This window comes from Carcharodon carcharias, chromosome 16 (assembly GCF_017639515.1).
Source record: "Carcharodon carcharias isolate sCarCar2 chromosome 16, sCarCar2.pri, whole genome shotgun sequence".
In the NCBI taxonomy this organism is placed as follows: Eukaryota; Metazoa; Chordata; class Chondrichthyes; order Lamniformes; family Lamnidae; genus Carcharodon; species Carcharodon carcharias.
In genome coordinates, this window is record NC_054482.1 from 9,164,792 (window position 1) to 9,182,151 (window position 17,360).

Consider the following 17,360-nt stretch of genomic DNA (forward strand, 5'->3'; position numbering starts at 1 on the left):
TTTTAGCTGCTGATAGGAGACATAAAAGTGGGAATTTCTCTTAATACTATGGTAATGGAGCTAAAACTGAGAATTATATGAGTTAACATACAAGAAGATTGCTTCCTCTGAATGTTTTCATACAGGCATGTCACTACGGCCTCCGTAATTGATAATTCAAGTAGATTAACAGCTTCAAAATAAAGGAATACAGTATTTATTCATGTCCAATCACTGCAGAGCAGCAAACAACAAACTAAATAATATCATGACCAAAACAGGAAGTTATGCTAAAACTGTAGTGTTCTTCTCAAACCACTGTGTGTTCAGTATTGATAATCGAAAAATTTGGGTTTTTCAACCATTAAGGTAAACTATTGAGTGATGACCATATAGATATGTCAGAAAATAAATGGCACAATTAATTTTCCCATATGGCTTTATTCTGTAGACTCCCTCCAAGGTATTAAAGCCATCAACCCCCACCACCCCACCCCAGCTTACAGAACATGTCATTCTGGTTACATTATCCTTCCATTTTATTTTTTGAACATTTGAATCAGAATCTTCAAATAAACTCAGAAGGTGACATTAAATATCCCATTCCAATTTTCGCTCTATACCCTACTTTTGCTTGGTGCCCAAAGTTTTCAGCAGCTGTTTGTGCAGCAACGGTTTGGCTTCATTTAACAACTGTGATAGATCAAAATTTTATTAATATTTGAACTGTGATCTGCTATGTTAAATTGCAATGGAATTAATTTGCAGTAGTTAAATTATTCCATTATGATTATTTCTTGCAGCTTATTTTCATTCAGACAGGCAAAATGTACTGTTGTCTAGCCTTGATCAGGTAGGTTCAGAAGACTGCTACAAAATCAAATTCTTCACTGGAAAGATGAAAGACTTGCATTTATAAAGCGTCTTTCATAACCTCAGGACATCCCAAAGTGTTTTACAGCCAATGAAGTAGTTTTTGAAGTGTAGTTACTGTTGTAATGGAAAAATTACAGCAGCAATTGGCACATAGCAAGCCCCATGAAGAGCCATGTGAGAATGACCAAATAATCTGTTTTTGTGATGTTGATTGAGGAATAGATATTGACCGGGACACCCCGGATAACTTCCCTACTGTTCTTTGAAATAGTGCTGTGGGATCTATTATGCCCAGCTGAGAGGGCAGTTTTAGCCTCCATTTAATGTCTCATCCAAAGGACAGCACCTCCAACAATGCAGCACTCCCTCAGTATTGCACTGGAGTATCAGCCTTGATTTTTTTGCTTAATCCCTGGAACTTGAACCCTCACCCTTCTGACTTGGGGGAGAATGCTATCAACTGAACCACAGTTGATATCTTAATAGGAATAAGAAAGAAGATTAGTATACAGTTAAATTAAATAATCAATTATAATTGCACTTCTTTGCAGGATAATGAGGAAGATGTTTCCATGTGGATATGTCTAAAGTTTTTGGGAACAATGTAGTTATAATGTCTGTGTCTTAGAAAGGGAAACATTAAAGTAATATAAATAATTATGGCAGCTCTAGTACTGAAACTCCCACTTCAATAAAAATAGTGGTTGTATGGCATTCACAACAAAATGAAAGTAGCCAAAAAGCAAAATTTCTTTTTTCATTTTTGAATTAAATTCAAAAATTTCAACATAAAATATGATAAATTAAGCGGGTTTATGACATTTTGGATAGGTCTGATGCAAATTAATTTGACCCACACAAAAAAAATACAAGAAACATGCATTTGTTTCTGTTCTCTCTCAACCTGATGCACGTTTGGAATATAAAATATGACCGTTTTGACATGTTTATTCTCAAGATGGATGTGTCATGGGAGTGAGCCATGAGCCTTCTAAAATAGAACAATAAAGTAAAATTTTCCCCATAGTTTCAAGATTTTGCTTCAACTAAAGTAGATCCACCCATTCTGCTCTCAGATCATCTTGCCAGGTTTTGCAATTTCAGGTAATAGAATAAGAAAAGGTGTTGATATTATAGTACTTAAATCTCAAAGCTTGTAAGCATTTTTATGTACTTGCATGTTCATGTTTAGACCAAAGTCTTCATTTGGTTTTGCTTTTATAAACCCTCAGGAAGTGATAGATGAAAGTATTCTGTACTTTACTTCCCCTCGTGCAGGTCCTCAATTTATGAGGCACTGCCAAGAATGTTTTAAAGGCTTTACAAAGTCAGCTGTCTTGTATATGTTAGTTTGACCTTTTGAATATGGTTCTTAATTAATGGAACTATTTAGCTGTATCTGTTTCATTCATTTACAAGACATAAGGATGACCGTGATTGTCACTGAATTAATACAAATTATTTTGGAAAATCAGGATAGGTTAATGTATGCTTACGTATTTATGTAATTCAGTCCAAATATTAGATGCCTCAAATAACTAAAAAGAATGTCATAATATGTTGAAACACTTTTCTTGTCTCCTGTAGGCTTGTTTGGAAGCATTTTTGGAATGATGGGTGTATATGTATATGATGGGCAGCGAATAAAAGAACATGGATTCTTCCAGGGGTACAACAAATTCACTTGGATTGTTGTCATCCTGCAGGTCTGAATTTAATCTTAATGCAGGTGTAAATATTGAAACCTAAGGGGAGATTTTTCTTTACTGCAGCACAACATTGTAAAGGCTTTGTTGCAAAATTGGGCAGGAGCTGCTCACAGTTTTTCCTCCATTAAAATGAATGGACAGAAACCACGAGAACATTTGCACAGTAAGAGTTTAGTCCCAGTGCAGAAGAGGAATATCAGGAATCACTGGAGTCAGGGAGGGTCCCAGAGGGCTGGAAAGTCGCTAATGTAACCCCCGATTAGCCTGACCTCGGTCGTTGGTAAGATTTTAGAGTCCATTATTAAGGATGAGATTTCAGAATACTTGGAAGTGCATGGTAAAATCGGGCAAAGTCAGCATGGTTTCATGAAGGGGAGGTCATGCCTGACAAAGCTGTTAGAATTCTTTGAGGAGGTAACGAGTAGGTTAGACAAAGGAGAGCCAATGGATGTTATCTACTTGGACTTCCTTGAGGAGGTAACGAGTAGGTTAGACAAAGGAGAGCCAATGGATGTTATCTGCTTGGAATTCCAGAAGGCCTTTGACGAGGTGCTGCACAGGAGCTGCTCACTAAGATAAGAGCCCCTGGTGTTAGAGGCAAGATACTAGCATGGATAGAAGATTGGCTGTCTGGCAGGAGGCAGAGAGTGGGGATAAGGGGGTCCTTCTCAGGATGGTGACTAGTGGAGTTCTGCAGGGGTCAGTGTTGGGACCACAACTTTTCACTTTATACATTAATGATCTAGATGAAGGAACTGAGGGCGTCCTGGCTAAGTTTGCAGATGATACAAAGGTAGGTGGAGGGACAGGTAGTATTGAGGAGGCGGGGAGGCTGCAGAAGGATTTGGACAGGTTAGGAGAATGGGCAAAGAGGTGGCAGATGGAATACAACGTGGGCAAGTGTGAGGTCATGCACTTTGGTAGGAAGAATAGAGGCATAGACTATTTTCTAAATTGGGACAGAATTCAAAAATCTAGAGTGCAAAGGGACTTGGGAGTCCTAGTCCAGGATTCTCTTAAGGTTAACTTGCAGGTTGAGTTGGTAGTTAGGAAGGCAAATGCAATGTTGGCATTTATTTTGAGAGGACTAGAATATAAAAGCAGGGATGTGCTGCTGAGGCTTTATAAGGCTCTGGTCAGACCACATTTAGAATATTGTGAGCAATTTTGGGCCCTGTATCTCAGGAAGGATGTGCTGGCCCTGGAGAGGGTCCAGAGGAGGTTCACGAGAATGATCCCAGGAATGAAAGGCTTAACATATGAGGAACGTTTGAGGACTCTGGGTCAATACTCGGTGGTGATTAGAAGGATGAGGGGGGATCTGATCGAAACATACAGAATACTGAAAGGTCTGGTTAGAGTGGACGTGGGGAAGGTGTTTCCATTAGTAGCAGAGACTAGGACCCAAGGGCACAGTCTCAGAGTAAAGGGATGACCTTTTAGAACAGAGCTGAGGAGAAACTTCTTTAGCCAGAGAGTGTGAATCTATGGAATTCATTGCCACAGAAGGCTGTGGAGGCCAGGTCATTGAGTGTATTTAAGACCGAGATAGATAGATTCTTGATTGGTAAGGGAATCAAAGGTTACAGGGAGAAGGCGGGAGAATGGGGTTGAGAAACTTATCAGCAATGATTGAATGGCAAAGCAGACTCGATGGGCCAAATGGCCTAATTTCTGCTCCTATGTCTTATGGTCTTACGGTCTTATTAGATATGAAGGAAGAAAAGCATCCAGAGACTAGTACCAAATTAAGGTTTCTTCCAAATGCTGCTTTGGATTTGTTTTAGGATGGTGAAATAACTTTGTATTATCTTGCAGCTATTCTTTTAAGTAGATTTTCATTCTGTTTCAATCAGACAGAAATGGAAATCACATAAATGTTTTTGCTTCCATCTAGTGTCCTACCATTGGAATAGAATAATCTCTTAAAGGAACTAAAAGGAAAAAAAGGAACTAATTATGAATTGTGGACTGGGACCTGTGGGAACTGAAAAATGAGCTGTGAAATAGTACACCACTGTTTTGTTTAGAAAATAGGTAATGGGATGAATCATGAATAGTTGAGGGGAAAATAGCACAGGGGAGTGGTTACAAACTTAAGGAATAATTTTGTCTGAATTTAATCAATTTCTTCTCTTTTCTGTTCCCTGTCTTAAGTTAGTTATCCTCTTCCTATATTTAAGATAACATTTTTGTTCAAAAAATTAAAATGTGTTGAGATTAACAGTTAATTGTCATCCCTTCATGCTGTCTGCTGTGAAGTATTATCTCATTAAATTCTCTTTAATGTTATGTGATTTAATCACATTGCCATTATCTGTCAAGCTCATACATGACTTCTTGTGATAGTGAAAGAGACAGCAAAGAATAAGATTCTTCCATTCAATTTTAGAATTATAGAATTTTGTAGCATGGAAGGAGGCTTTTTGGTCCTTCTGTCTTATAGCAGCTCTCCGTAGAAGCCATCCATTTATACTTTTCATGAAATATTAACCCACTTTAAAGTTGTTAATAGATTCTGTTTCTGGTTATCCCCACAACCTTTTTGTTTTTAAAAAAAATAATGTTCTCCTCATTTCTTCCCTTACTCTTTTTGTCTTGATCTTAAATGTATGCCCTTTAGTTAAGAGATTACTGACCAGTAGAAATAATTTATCCCTTACTTAAATAATCAAAACTCCTTGTGTGTTGGGTGAGGTGGGGTTGGAGGTGTGTGTTCAGGTGCTATGTGGCCCATTAAGGCTCCAAAATGGTGGGCAGGAAGAAAGTGCATTTTGAGCAGGAAATGCACTGCCTGCCTGATTGGGGTAAAGACAAGTGAGGTGTCCATTATCCACGCCTAAGGTGCCAGGGAACATTTATCCTGAACATGCCCTAAATTTAAAACAAAATAAGTTAAGTTCTCACCACAATCACCGTAGCTCCTGGTCCTGAGATCGCCAATGTCCAATCTCTAGGCCCTCCCTACCCAAACATCACCAACGATTCCAAGGCTCCAATCTACTTACTTGATGCAGCCTGCTCCTGCAACACTATCTTCATTATGATGAAGAACTCTCTTCCAAACAGCACCTGTTTCCTGGTGTACCTATGCAGCGGTTAAAGAAAATGGGTCACCACCACCTTCTCAAGGGCAATTAGGATTGGCCTTGCCAGTGACACTCACATCTAGGAACAAATAAAAAATGTCCAAGGCCTAATATCCACGGCTCCTTGGTCCTTGCCATTGATGTGCAGGAGTAGCACTGCACCATGAGTGCCCATAAGTGTGGTCAAGAGACTGAACTGCTCACAGTGCTCAGTTTGGGTTCTACCAGGACCACTTGGCTCCAGATCTCATGGACATGAGAGTTGAATTCCAGAGGTGAAGTGAGAATGACTGCTCTTGATCTCAAAGGAGCATTCATCCGAATGGGGCACCAAGGAGCCCTAGTCAATGGGGATCAAGGGGAATGCTTTCCAGTGGCTAGGGTCATACCTAGTACTAAGGAAGATGATAGTGATTGTTGGAAGCGAATCACATTTGCCCCAGGACATTGCTGCAGAAGGTCCTCAGGAAATGTCCTTTGCTATTTTCAACTGCTTTAACAATGACCTTCCCTCCCTCATAAAGTCAATTTTTTTTTAAAATAGATTGGTGGGGAACATTGCGTAAGTTAATTAACTTAAATTATAAATGGAGAACAAGACCTTGAGTATAATCTTCTTGAGATGTGGACATTGTTGGCAAGGGCAGCACTTATTACCTATCCCCCCCCCATTGCCTTAAAAGGGAGCAATACAATTGAATGACATGCTAGGTTAATTCAGAAAGCAGTCATAAGTCAACCACATTGATTAGGACTGGAGTCACATGTAGGCTGGACCATTTGGTATTAATTTCATCCCGCATTAAAAGACAAGTCCATGGGAATTACTGCACAATTGCTGTCTGAAAAATAATAGTAAATATAGTTGTTATCTGGACTTCAGATGTGAATGTTGTAAAGAATCTTAATCTTGTAAGTCTGTACTCAATGTCTATTGAGCACAAATCCATGACAGTCACTTTTACAAACTCAAATAACTATGATTTGATTAAAAATCAAAATGTCTAAATAGACTTAATGAAATTCCTTAATCTACTTTCATACTGGTTTATTAAGGATGGAATATTTTCCATGGTACATATCTCAGCACAGCTGAACAGTTCTTTTATCCCATAAATTATGCTTAGCCAAATAAGCTAACTTTCATTTATGTATGAATTGAATTATCAAATATGCTGCCTCAAAGAGTCCTCCTGTTTTTGTCTTTTTTCTCCTGAGCTATTATATGATATCAGTTACATGGAGAAACAACCCAGGTGGCTCCATTTCAGTGGCAGCAACATTTTGAACTCCAATCCAATCTTGGAAAATGCCACAGTAGCTCAGTTTACAGCAGTACCCATGTTCTCTATATCTTGAATCATAGATTCGTTCTGGAAAGATACTGTAAATTTTAAAATTAGAAGAAAAATAATTTGACATAATTCTGAAGTCCCTGCTACTAAACCAAGGTCCTGTGTTACTTTTGGCGGTAATGTCAGACTGTATTGAGCTATAATAACCTCGTGTTATAAAGTTTATTGTTAAAAATGATTGCTATAACACTAATTATGTAACTATTTCTTTATAGTACCCTTATTTTTTACTGCTTTTCTTTGACCAGGCTCTCGGCGGTCTAGTAATAGCAGCAGTCATCAAATATGCAGATAACATCTTGAAAGGATTCGCCACGTCATTATCTATTATTCTTTCAACATTGATCTCTTACTTTTGGTTACAAGACTTTGTGCCCACCAGGTACTGTGCAAGGGAGAATTTATTTTCTTGAGTCCTTATGCTGTTTTTGTCTTGTTACTTTGTTCTATTTTTGTTTTAAACAAAATAATGCGTCAAACACCTATAAGGTGATAAACAAAAACAAAAATGCCTGGAAAAACTGAGCAGGTCTGACAGCATCTGCGGAGAGGAACACAGTTAACGTTTCGAGTCCGTATGACTCTTCAACAGAACTGAATCTTCAACAGAACTAAGGAAAAATAGAAAAGAGGTGAAATATAAGCTGGTTTAAGTTGGAGTGGGACAGGGTAGAGCTGGATATAGGGCCAGTGATAGGTGGAGATAACCAAAAGATGTCATAGACAAAAGGACAAAGAGGTGTTGAAGCTGGTGATATTATCTAAGGAATGTGATAATAAAGGTACAGATAGCCCTAGTGGGGGTGGGATGGGGGGAAAGGATCGAAAAAGGCTAAAAAGCAGAGATAAAACAATGAATGGAAATACATTTTAAAAATAATGGAAATAGGTGGGAAAAGAAAAATCTATATAAATATTTGGAAAAGGGGGGGGATCGGAAAGAGGGTGGGGATGGAGGGGAGAGATCATGATCTAAAATTGTTGAACTCAATATTCAGTCCGGAAGGCTGTAAAGTGCCTAGTCGGAAGATGAGGTGCTGTTCCTCCAGTTTGCGTTGAGCTTCACTGCAGCAGGCCAAGGATGGACATTTGGGCTTCAACGTAAACTGGAGGAACAGCACCTCATCTTCCGACTAGGCACTTTACAGCCTTCCGGACTGAATATTGAGTTCACCAATTTTAGATCATGATCTCTCCCCTCCATCCCCACCCCCTTTCCGATCCCCCCCCCCCCCCTTTTCCAAATATTTATATAGATTTTTCTTTTCCCACCTATTTCCATTATTTTTAAATGTATTTCCATCCATTGTTTTATCTCTAACTTTTAGCCTATTTCGATCCCTTCCCCCCCCCACCCCACCCCCACTAGGCTATCTGTACCTTTATTATCCTTAGATAATATCACCAACTTCAACACCTCTTTGTCCTTTTGTCTATGACATCTTTTGGTTATCTCCTCCTCTCAATGGCCCTCTATCCAGCTCTACCTGTCCCACCACCCCCCTCTTTAAACCAGCTTATATTTCACCTCTTTTCAATTTTTCCTTAGTTCTGTTGGATAGTCATACGGACTCGAAACGTTAACTGTGTTCCTCTCTGCAGATGCTGTCAGACCTGCTGAGTTTTTCCAGCTATTTTTGTTTTTGTTTTGGATTTCCAGTATCTGCAGTTTTTTGCTTTTACCTAAAAGATGATGTTCTGCATTAAATGTTTGAAACTCTTTATTTTGTGGAGTTTTTAAAAGACAATTCAGTATTGAAAACTATTTGTGCTCGGCTCCTTCATCATTGAGGATGGGGATATTTGTGGAGCTGCCTCCTCCAGTGAATGTGGCAGGACAGCAGAGCTTAGATCTGATCAGTTGGTTGCAGAATTGCTTAGCTCTGTCTATCACTTGCCGATTATGCTGCTTGGCATGCAAGTAGCTTCATCAGGTTGACACCTCGTTGTTAGGTTTGCCTGATGCTGTTCTGGACATGCTCTCCTGCACTCTTCATTGAACCAGGGTTGATCCCTGATATATTTGAATGTCTAATTTTAAAATAAATGCTGCACTTGCCTAAACTATGTTGACTTTGACCAAAGAAAATGCCCATTGGAACCCTCTTGTTCATCACATTTGTTCATATTTTTAAGTGGATTGCAGTGTCTTTTGTTCAGGGAGAAAATGGGATGCTATGGGGGAATGATTTAGATTAGAGATTTACTGAAACAGAACTGGACTAATTAAATTTATAATGAAACACATTTTTTTCTGAAATAGAAAGTACGGTTGCACACTTTGACAAAGCTATGAGCAAAATCTGCACATTTTAAAATGATAAAATGCCATATAACCACACTTAAGTGTTTTAAATTTTTGGATAGTTGGCAGATGTATAAAAATAATCAGTATAGGAGCAAGGAGCAAACAAAAAGAAATGTACATGTTACATAAAACAGTTTACAGTGCACTGACCAAAAATAAATCTAAGAGTTGTAGTGGATATGTTTACAAACTATAGAAGTAAATATTCAACTGCAGTAAAGAAAAATGAAATAAGGCTAGAGTACCCACTTTGGACACATTATGCTCTTAGATTAGGCTTCAAGTTTCTGCTAAAAGTCATCTGCATGATCACAAACATAAAATCTTTCATGAACCGGCATAATCAGGCCGGTAATATTAATCATAATATTAGAAATCGGGTTGCTATTTTTCTCTTTTCATTAATAAGTGTTCCTTGATGGATTGAAGGATGGTAACCTTGTGCAGTTTTATTAATACAGCTCACTGTAGGTTCCTTGTCAAAAAATAAGCATTTGTACAGTACTCCACCTGTGTATGATCCCATTTTAAAATCACTGAAAATATATATTTTTTAAACTACATTGAACCTTTCAATAGCTTAATTGGTGTACATTAGTTAACTTTAAAAAATTTTTTGATATGAAAAGGCTTTTAAAACATGTCTGTGCACCTAAGAAAATGAGCATCGTTTGTAGAGCTTTCCCAAATGAATGTGGAATCTCAATTTTACCAGCATAAAAAGTCGCAGAAAACAGGGACATTAGTGGTTTTGGGTATAACTCACATTTTAAAAGTCCCCAATCTTTTGAACTGGTTCAATTGATTCTGCCTAAATTAAGCTGATATAACTTGCAAAAGCTCAACCTCAAGGTACTTAATTAAATTTTCAGTGAGATGGAGCACAAATCATAAAGGTGTGTTATTGTGTGTTCTGGTCACTTAGTGGATAGACAGAAGTTTAATATGGATAAGTGTGAAGTAATAGGGTTTGGGAGAAAAATAAAGCATGGAGTATACTTAATGTAAAGACATTGACATTTAAAGACGTTGAAGAGTGTTGATGAACAGAGACACAGTGGGACTGAAATGTATAACTTCATGAAAGTGCAAGTACTCAAACCAAAAATAAAAACAGAATTTTGGATTTTATCAATAGATGCAGAATATAAGAGCAAGAAGTAATTTATACAAAATAATTGCTAAACCATAGTTGGAATACTGTGTGCAAATTTAGGCCACCCATTATGAAAAGGACATTAAAGGAAAAGAAAGTCTGCGTAAGTTCACCAGGATGCTGACAGAGATGGGAATCTATAGTATGAGGAGAGACCTGAGATACTGGAACAATATCTCCTGGAGCAGAGAATGATAAAAGGGGATTTAATAGATATTTATTAAATTATGAAATGTTTTTATAGAGTAAACTGGGAAAGGCTATTCCCTCTAGGGAGTCAATAAGCAAGGGTCACTATTCTAGATTCTCACTTGACAGTGAGGAAAGGTTAGGATACATTTCTTCGAATAGAGGGCTGTTGAAGCATGGAATGCTTCACCAAAGGGAGTGGTTGGCGTAGAGACCATTGCCTCTTTTAAGGAAAAATTGAATAAACATTTGAAGCAGTGAAATACAATACTATTGAGAATAGGATAGTGAGATTAGCTTTGGCTTGCTCTCACAAAGAGCTGGCACAGATATAAAGGGCCAAATAGCCTCCTGTGCTATAAACTGGTATATTTCATTAGACTTGGAAAAGCCCAATCTTGTGTCACATAATCACTATTTTTTAATTGAACTTCACCATTTTGTTGTTTCAGGCTTGGTGGTGTTCTACGCAATGAACTTTAACCCTACATTTTAGTTGCTCAAATTAAAACTTGATCTCAAGAAGCAGTTAACAATTTTTCTGAATGAAAAAGGTATTAATAAATATAATGGACAATTGGTTAGGTAGGATTTAAATCAACAAAAATGTTTGAGCGTCTCATGTTCCTAATATACATATTTATTAAATAAGGTGTGCCAAAGAAAATACATCAATATACTAGTCACCCAGTTATAAGCTGCTTCAACCCCAGGGTCCCATAATGAAATTCTACACTCTTGTTAGCAAATAAAATGTCAGATTAATTTTCTTACATTAAAGCTGCATATTAGATACATTGCATGTTAATTCGAAGCTTTTGTGGGGGGGAAATCTTCATCTCTAAATCTCTGTTTCTCTGTTTTAGTGTCTTTTTCTTCGGCACTATCCTGGTGATAATTGCAACATTTCTATATGGATATGAACCCAAGAACACCTCAGATCCAAGCAAAGCATGATGCAGTATCAGTCAGCAGAACACTCCATTCATGTGCAGGTGTAAATCTTATTGAGGAGTCTAAATGCTGGTATCTGGAGGCACTTAACCAATTGGAGAAAACTGTCCAAAATATGTTGTTTAACTTCGAAAATTGATGTTAAGGAAATTGCTGGAATTATAACATTAAGTGGACAAAAGTGAGAAATTTTATGTAATTTCCATAGGATCTTGGTGAATGTATTGACTAATGGTACTCTCAACCTTTGAATTATCAATGGCCAAATACAAAGCATCACAACATGTAAGGCAGATAAGTAGCCAAAAGAATCATGCCTGAGCTCAGTGACAGAAATAGACCTATGCAATGTGCAATCAGGGTTCATAAATTGACAGGATTTACTAGTAAATATGGATTTTGACAAAATGTTTTTAAATCAAATTGAAGACAAGTTTACAAGATCAAGCATGCTCATTTTAAAGTCTGTACAAGTGTTCTATATCTGCTTTTCATGTAAAACTGCAATAATTTAGTCCAAAACTTGTAAAGAAAACTAATAAAGAAGCTACAGCTTCTTTATTAAAAATTAGATGAAAAAAATCCCATGTTTTGCTGAAAGCCAACCTTTCCTTTGCCATCTATCAAAAAAGCAAAGTGGCCATTTTATTTCTATGCTACTGAGCACACAGTACTGTATTATGAGATTTAATGGACCAAACCATGGAATCTGATCCCCAAAGTGGTTAAAAATTCAGAATTGCATGTGATAAAAACAGATTGACTTATTTAATCACCATAAGCCAGTGACCATGGATACAAGTAGTATTGCATCGTGTGGGGGGGAAAAAATTAACTTATTTTTGTCCAGGTGATTTGTAATGGAAAAGTCACTGAAGAATGGTTAGTCTGACTGACTGTAACTCAAATGTAGTTATCCTATTTCTGGCAATGGACAGCCTCTTCTTGAAAATTTTGATCTTAAAATCCTTTTCAAGAAAAAAATTCCTAAATCAATACTTTAAATTTTCTGTGGTCCCCAGCTGTGAAATGACCGGTACTACCTGATTAATATGTTGATAGAAACCATAAACAGACAACGGCACTGACATATTCAACAAAATGCGATCACAGTTAATGAATTTTTTTTGTATTTTCCACACTGCATTGTTTTTCTTCTGTTCATGTTCACTTTTGTCCTTAGTTTTATGTGTAAAATCTGATCATACAATTTGAAGATTATATTTGACTATATGAATGTTAATAGAGTTTTAATAGAGGTCTTATAAGAATTGTAATAGGAAACTCATTCAAATTTCTTGTCTGGTGTAATTTTGATAGATGTTATAGCACAGGTACTGTCATTTGGCCCATCAAATCTCTGCCAACTTTTTCCCATTCTGTTAATCCCTTGAATATTCCAGAAGCTATCAAGTTACATTTTCTAGCAATTTTTTTAATTAATTCATGGGATGGTGTTGCCTCAAATTTGTTTTGTCACAAGCATTCCATATTTGATCTACCTCTATGTGAGGAAAAAATAAAAATATTTTGACTATTTTTATGATTATTTTAAATGTGTGCCCCCTTGACCTTACTGGCCAATGGGGGAAAAACTCTATCACTTATCATAGCCTTTTTAAATCCTAAAGACCTCTAGCTTAACCTCCACTCTACAACAGGAAAAAGCCTCAACTTACTTTGGGGCTCTTTATGCTAACTTTTTATCTCTGGTAGAATTTTAGTTCATTTAATGTTTCACTTTTATTGATTTTATATTCTTCCTGTAATGTAGTTCTGTAAGGCTGTGCACAATACTCCAACTCGGGGCTTAGGGTCTTGTAATTTCTTGGATGGGAGTTTACACCAGCGGGATTTTATGGCCCCACCAAAATCAATGGAGTTTAAAATGGCTCATTGCATTTTACGGCCTCGTTCCCACTGTCCCTTGTGTATATTCACACCATGAACTTCTTGTTTCTGTACTCCATTTAAAATCTTATCATTTAATTTGCATTTCCTTTCCCATTCTTGTGTTTTTACATTTTTATGCATTCAACAACTTAAACCTCATATCTGACCATATTGATAGTCATTTATGTCCTCTGCAGTATTTCTTACTGCTCGGAGCAGTATCATCAGTAAATTTTCATATTGTTCCCTCAATTACAGATGATATACAATGTAAATGAGATCGACCCCAAAACAGGTAATGAGGAACACTGCTTACAAAGTCTTTCCAATTTCAGAAATTTGCCTTCTGCTCTCCAATCAGCTCTATCCATAAAGCCACATTCTTCTTAATTTCATGTGCCATTAATTTTACCATAAGTCTCTGATATGGAATCTTATCACCTTTTTGAACATCCATATAAACTGCATTTTCTTTATCTGTCATCTCCCTTATGTTTTTAGTAATGATTACAAATGGATCTATAGATAGTGCAGCCTCATTTCTTTATTCATTCATGGGATGTGGGCATTGCTGGCTAGGTCAGTATTTATTGCCCATCGCTACTAGCCCTTGAGAAGGTAGTGGTGCGCTGCCTTCCTGAACAGCTGTAGTCCATGTGGTGCATGTACACCCACAATGCTCTTAGGGAGGGAGTTCCAGGATTTTGACCCAGCGACAGTTAAGGAACACTTGTGCAATTTGCTGGTATTTGCCATGGAGTTGTTAAGATATTGACCTAAGTGGAAAATACCAAGGACAATCGGGAAGCTGGGGAAACTGGAAGATTTCTTGTGACCCCTTTGCCATGTGTTTAATCTCTAGCTACAAAGATGCAGAGGTCAATTTTGTATTTTCTTTGGTTAATATCAAAAGATATTTGACCTCTTGTTTCACATTTCAACACAACAGGAGGCCTCAGACTGGGTTCTCAGCATGTAGGCACAAACCCCTGTTCTATCTCTCAGTTCAGTGAGCTGGTGTCCCCAGTACTCTTCAAAGAATAAAACAGTTTATTGGAAAATATGGCCCAGATGTGTTAGGAATATTCTACTTTGTTCCAAAACTGTAACTGACACCAGGATAGTTCATTTGGTAAAATTCACTCCCTACTTTGATACTAGGCATGTGACTATTTTGTGATAAGTTAGTTGATTTCAGTAAAGACAGTAATGAGAGCATTATAATTGACCATTTTGTTGAAGAGCATTAACTGTGGACTGCTTATATATGGACACAGGTTAAATGCAGAATTGGAATTAACAGTCAAACAGCCCACAGTTGGAAAAATGGCCATTCTGAATCTAAACTACTGATTCATGTCATATCCTAGTAAGAACGATGCATGCAGGACAGAAGAGAAAATTATGTCTAGAGGGGAACATGTGAGATTGTAATTGGATACCATTTTGTTACAACAAGGATGCAAACAAGATTTGCCATTGACAGTGCAGAAATTTCCAATTTCTTTTAGTGTGCTTCCCTTTTTTAAAAGTGGTTCGCTTTTGTCTTCTCAGTCTTACCCCATTACTGCCCATCCTCCTACACAACGTATTCTAAAATATTTGAGCTGCTGTATAGAAATATTAATGCATTTTCTTTTTGTTTGCAAGATTCGCTCAAAAATGCCAGAATAGTTGTTATTTAAAGATAATCAAAATAATAATCCCATTTGAAAGATTTAAGGATACATTTTATCTTGGTGAGATGCTGCTTCTTTTAAAATAGATGAATTCGTGCACACAAGTTCATCCAGTAGCATAGTTAGTCATGTCCTCCTTTAATGCATTGTTAAGAAATTAATATTTCATTTTTTATGCAAAGTAGGAGTATTTTAAATAAATAGTAGACTATGTACCCATATAGAATTTCCTATAGGATGTTTTATTAGTTAATAATGAAATGCACCACAAGTTTGTGTTACTTAAAAAGATGTGTGTCACTTACACCCAACATTATAAGTTCACTATTTTAAGCAAGAGGCAAAAAACTAAGCGGATATAGTGCCCTTCCTGGACAATGTGAGGAGAACTCTACGTAATGTTAAATTTAGTAAGTTGTTAAGAGGGACGAAGAAATGGCCTTCCGGCAGTGAAATGGTAAAGGGTGCTGATAGAAGTACAGGAGGTGGACAATGTTTCAGATTCCAGGACAGATAACTTTCATTTTACAGCTTTGGCCTGAACAAATTGCCATTGATTTGCTAAAAAATTATAGAGTATTGTATATCATCATTCAATGTGATCACATTTAAAATTGCATTATTTTCAAAGTGACTTCTATGGCTCCAATGCATATGGAAATTATTGCCCCACGTGTTTTAGGTATGCCTGGCCTGTGCCTAAGTTTTTAACAATCTATATAATGCAAAGGATAATGAACCCTTTGAAATTTATGACTAACTCCAGAACACAAATTGTAGTGTATAATTTTTGGGTATCATTTTTTTGAACATTCATAAACATTTTCATTGATTCATCTGAGCATAAACTACAGTCCTCTTGCATGCAGATCTGAAAGCGAAAAGGGACCATATGAGTTGTTTATATAGTATATATTTAGGCCTTTTCTAGTCCCCTCCTGCTTCAGATTTCCCTTTCTGATGTTTTAACCATGCAAATGATAACTTTTTCTAAAAATTGGTCCACAAGAATGTAGTTAATTTTGGGGGGAAATTAATTTCTTAACTCTTATTATTCTAGGAACAGAGGTGTGTGAGTTTGTTTCATACTGTAAAATTGTTAATGAAGGGTACAGTTTATGAGCTGGAAGGTATCCTGGGTTTCAATATTTATTGCTCCTTGCGTTTAAGCTTACAGACTTTAATATGCATTCAGGGGTTTTAATTAAATTGTTATTTTTCCAAGTTGTCATAAGTAAATATTTTTGCTATGCCTATGTTTAGAATCATGTTACGGTTATAAATTCTTACATACTTATAAGTTTACAGTTCTGTTCTAAAATAAAATCTTTTTTAACACTTCTGTACAGAATGATTTTATAATTTGAGTTTTGAAGGCATTAATTTGAGTTTTGAAGGCATTATTTTGCTCCTCTCCTGAAGGCATTATTCTTTGTTACCTTGATACCAGATACTTATTGGAATCTTAGGAAAGTGGCCATTATTCACGTGACAATAAATATTGACTGGCTATTTAACCACGATTGGTGAAGTTGCCGCAGGGCTTCTGGCCTCGGTTGCCCTTCATTCTGCCTTCACCTAATGTCTACAAACATGTACTTGTAGCATGAATAGCAGTTAGAAATAGGAACTTCCCTCATTTGTGGCAGGGTGACCAGTCACAGTCCGACATCCACTGGAGCAGCTAAGATGATCTAACTCGGCACTGATACGTAATTTTGTGTGCATTCACTGAGTCATCAGGGGAGCCCTAAGATGAGATGCTTTTTATTGATAGATTTTGCAGCTACTTTCAAGTTCCCAATTCATTGTTGATAATGGCAGTCGTGTTATATAAATGTATCACCTTTGTTTGAAAAATCCAGGACAAGGTAGTGGATGTAATTATTAGGGAGTTTTGAACTTCACGAAGGTGATGTCAATGTGTACAGTAAAGGGAAAATAGGATTTAAATTGTCAAAATCATTGTGTTGGCTGGGAAGCTGATTCATAACAAATAGTTAAATTTACAATTATAAAAATATAATGGTGGGAAGATATAATTAGCTAATTTTGTAAGCAAGAACTGAACTATGCTTCTTTCAGTTTTCAGTGAAACATTTCACCTTCACAGTTTTGACTGGTGATAGTATTGTATGAAATCCTTCCTTTGGAATTGGAGTAGATAATATGT

At 36.9% G+C, this 17,360-nt stretch overlaps 1 protein-coding gene across 4 annotated transcripts in view; it reads left to right on the plus strand.

The window, feature by feature from the left end:
- LOC121289069 (UDP-N-acetylglucosamine transporter-like) overlaps positions 1-16,525 on the plus strand; it is a 64,850-nt gene extending 48,325 nt beyond the window's left edge. For 3 of the 4 annotated variants that reach the window (XM_041208054.1, XM_041208055.1, XM_041208056.1), the window contains 3 exons: positions 2,443-2,561; positions 7,257-7,390; positions 11,528-16,525. In XM_041208054.1, the coding sequence (XP_041063988.1) occupies positions 2,443-2,561; positions 7,257-7,390; positions 11,528-11,618 (344 nt within the window). In that variant the 3' untranslated portion in view covers positions 11,619-16,525. The remainder of the gene's footprint in view (positions 1-2,442; positions 2,562-7,256; positions 7,391-11,527) is intronic. The other variant, XM_041208053.1, reaches the window with a different exon arrangement.
- Positions 16,526-17,360: the final 835 nt, after the last annotated feature.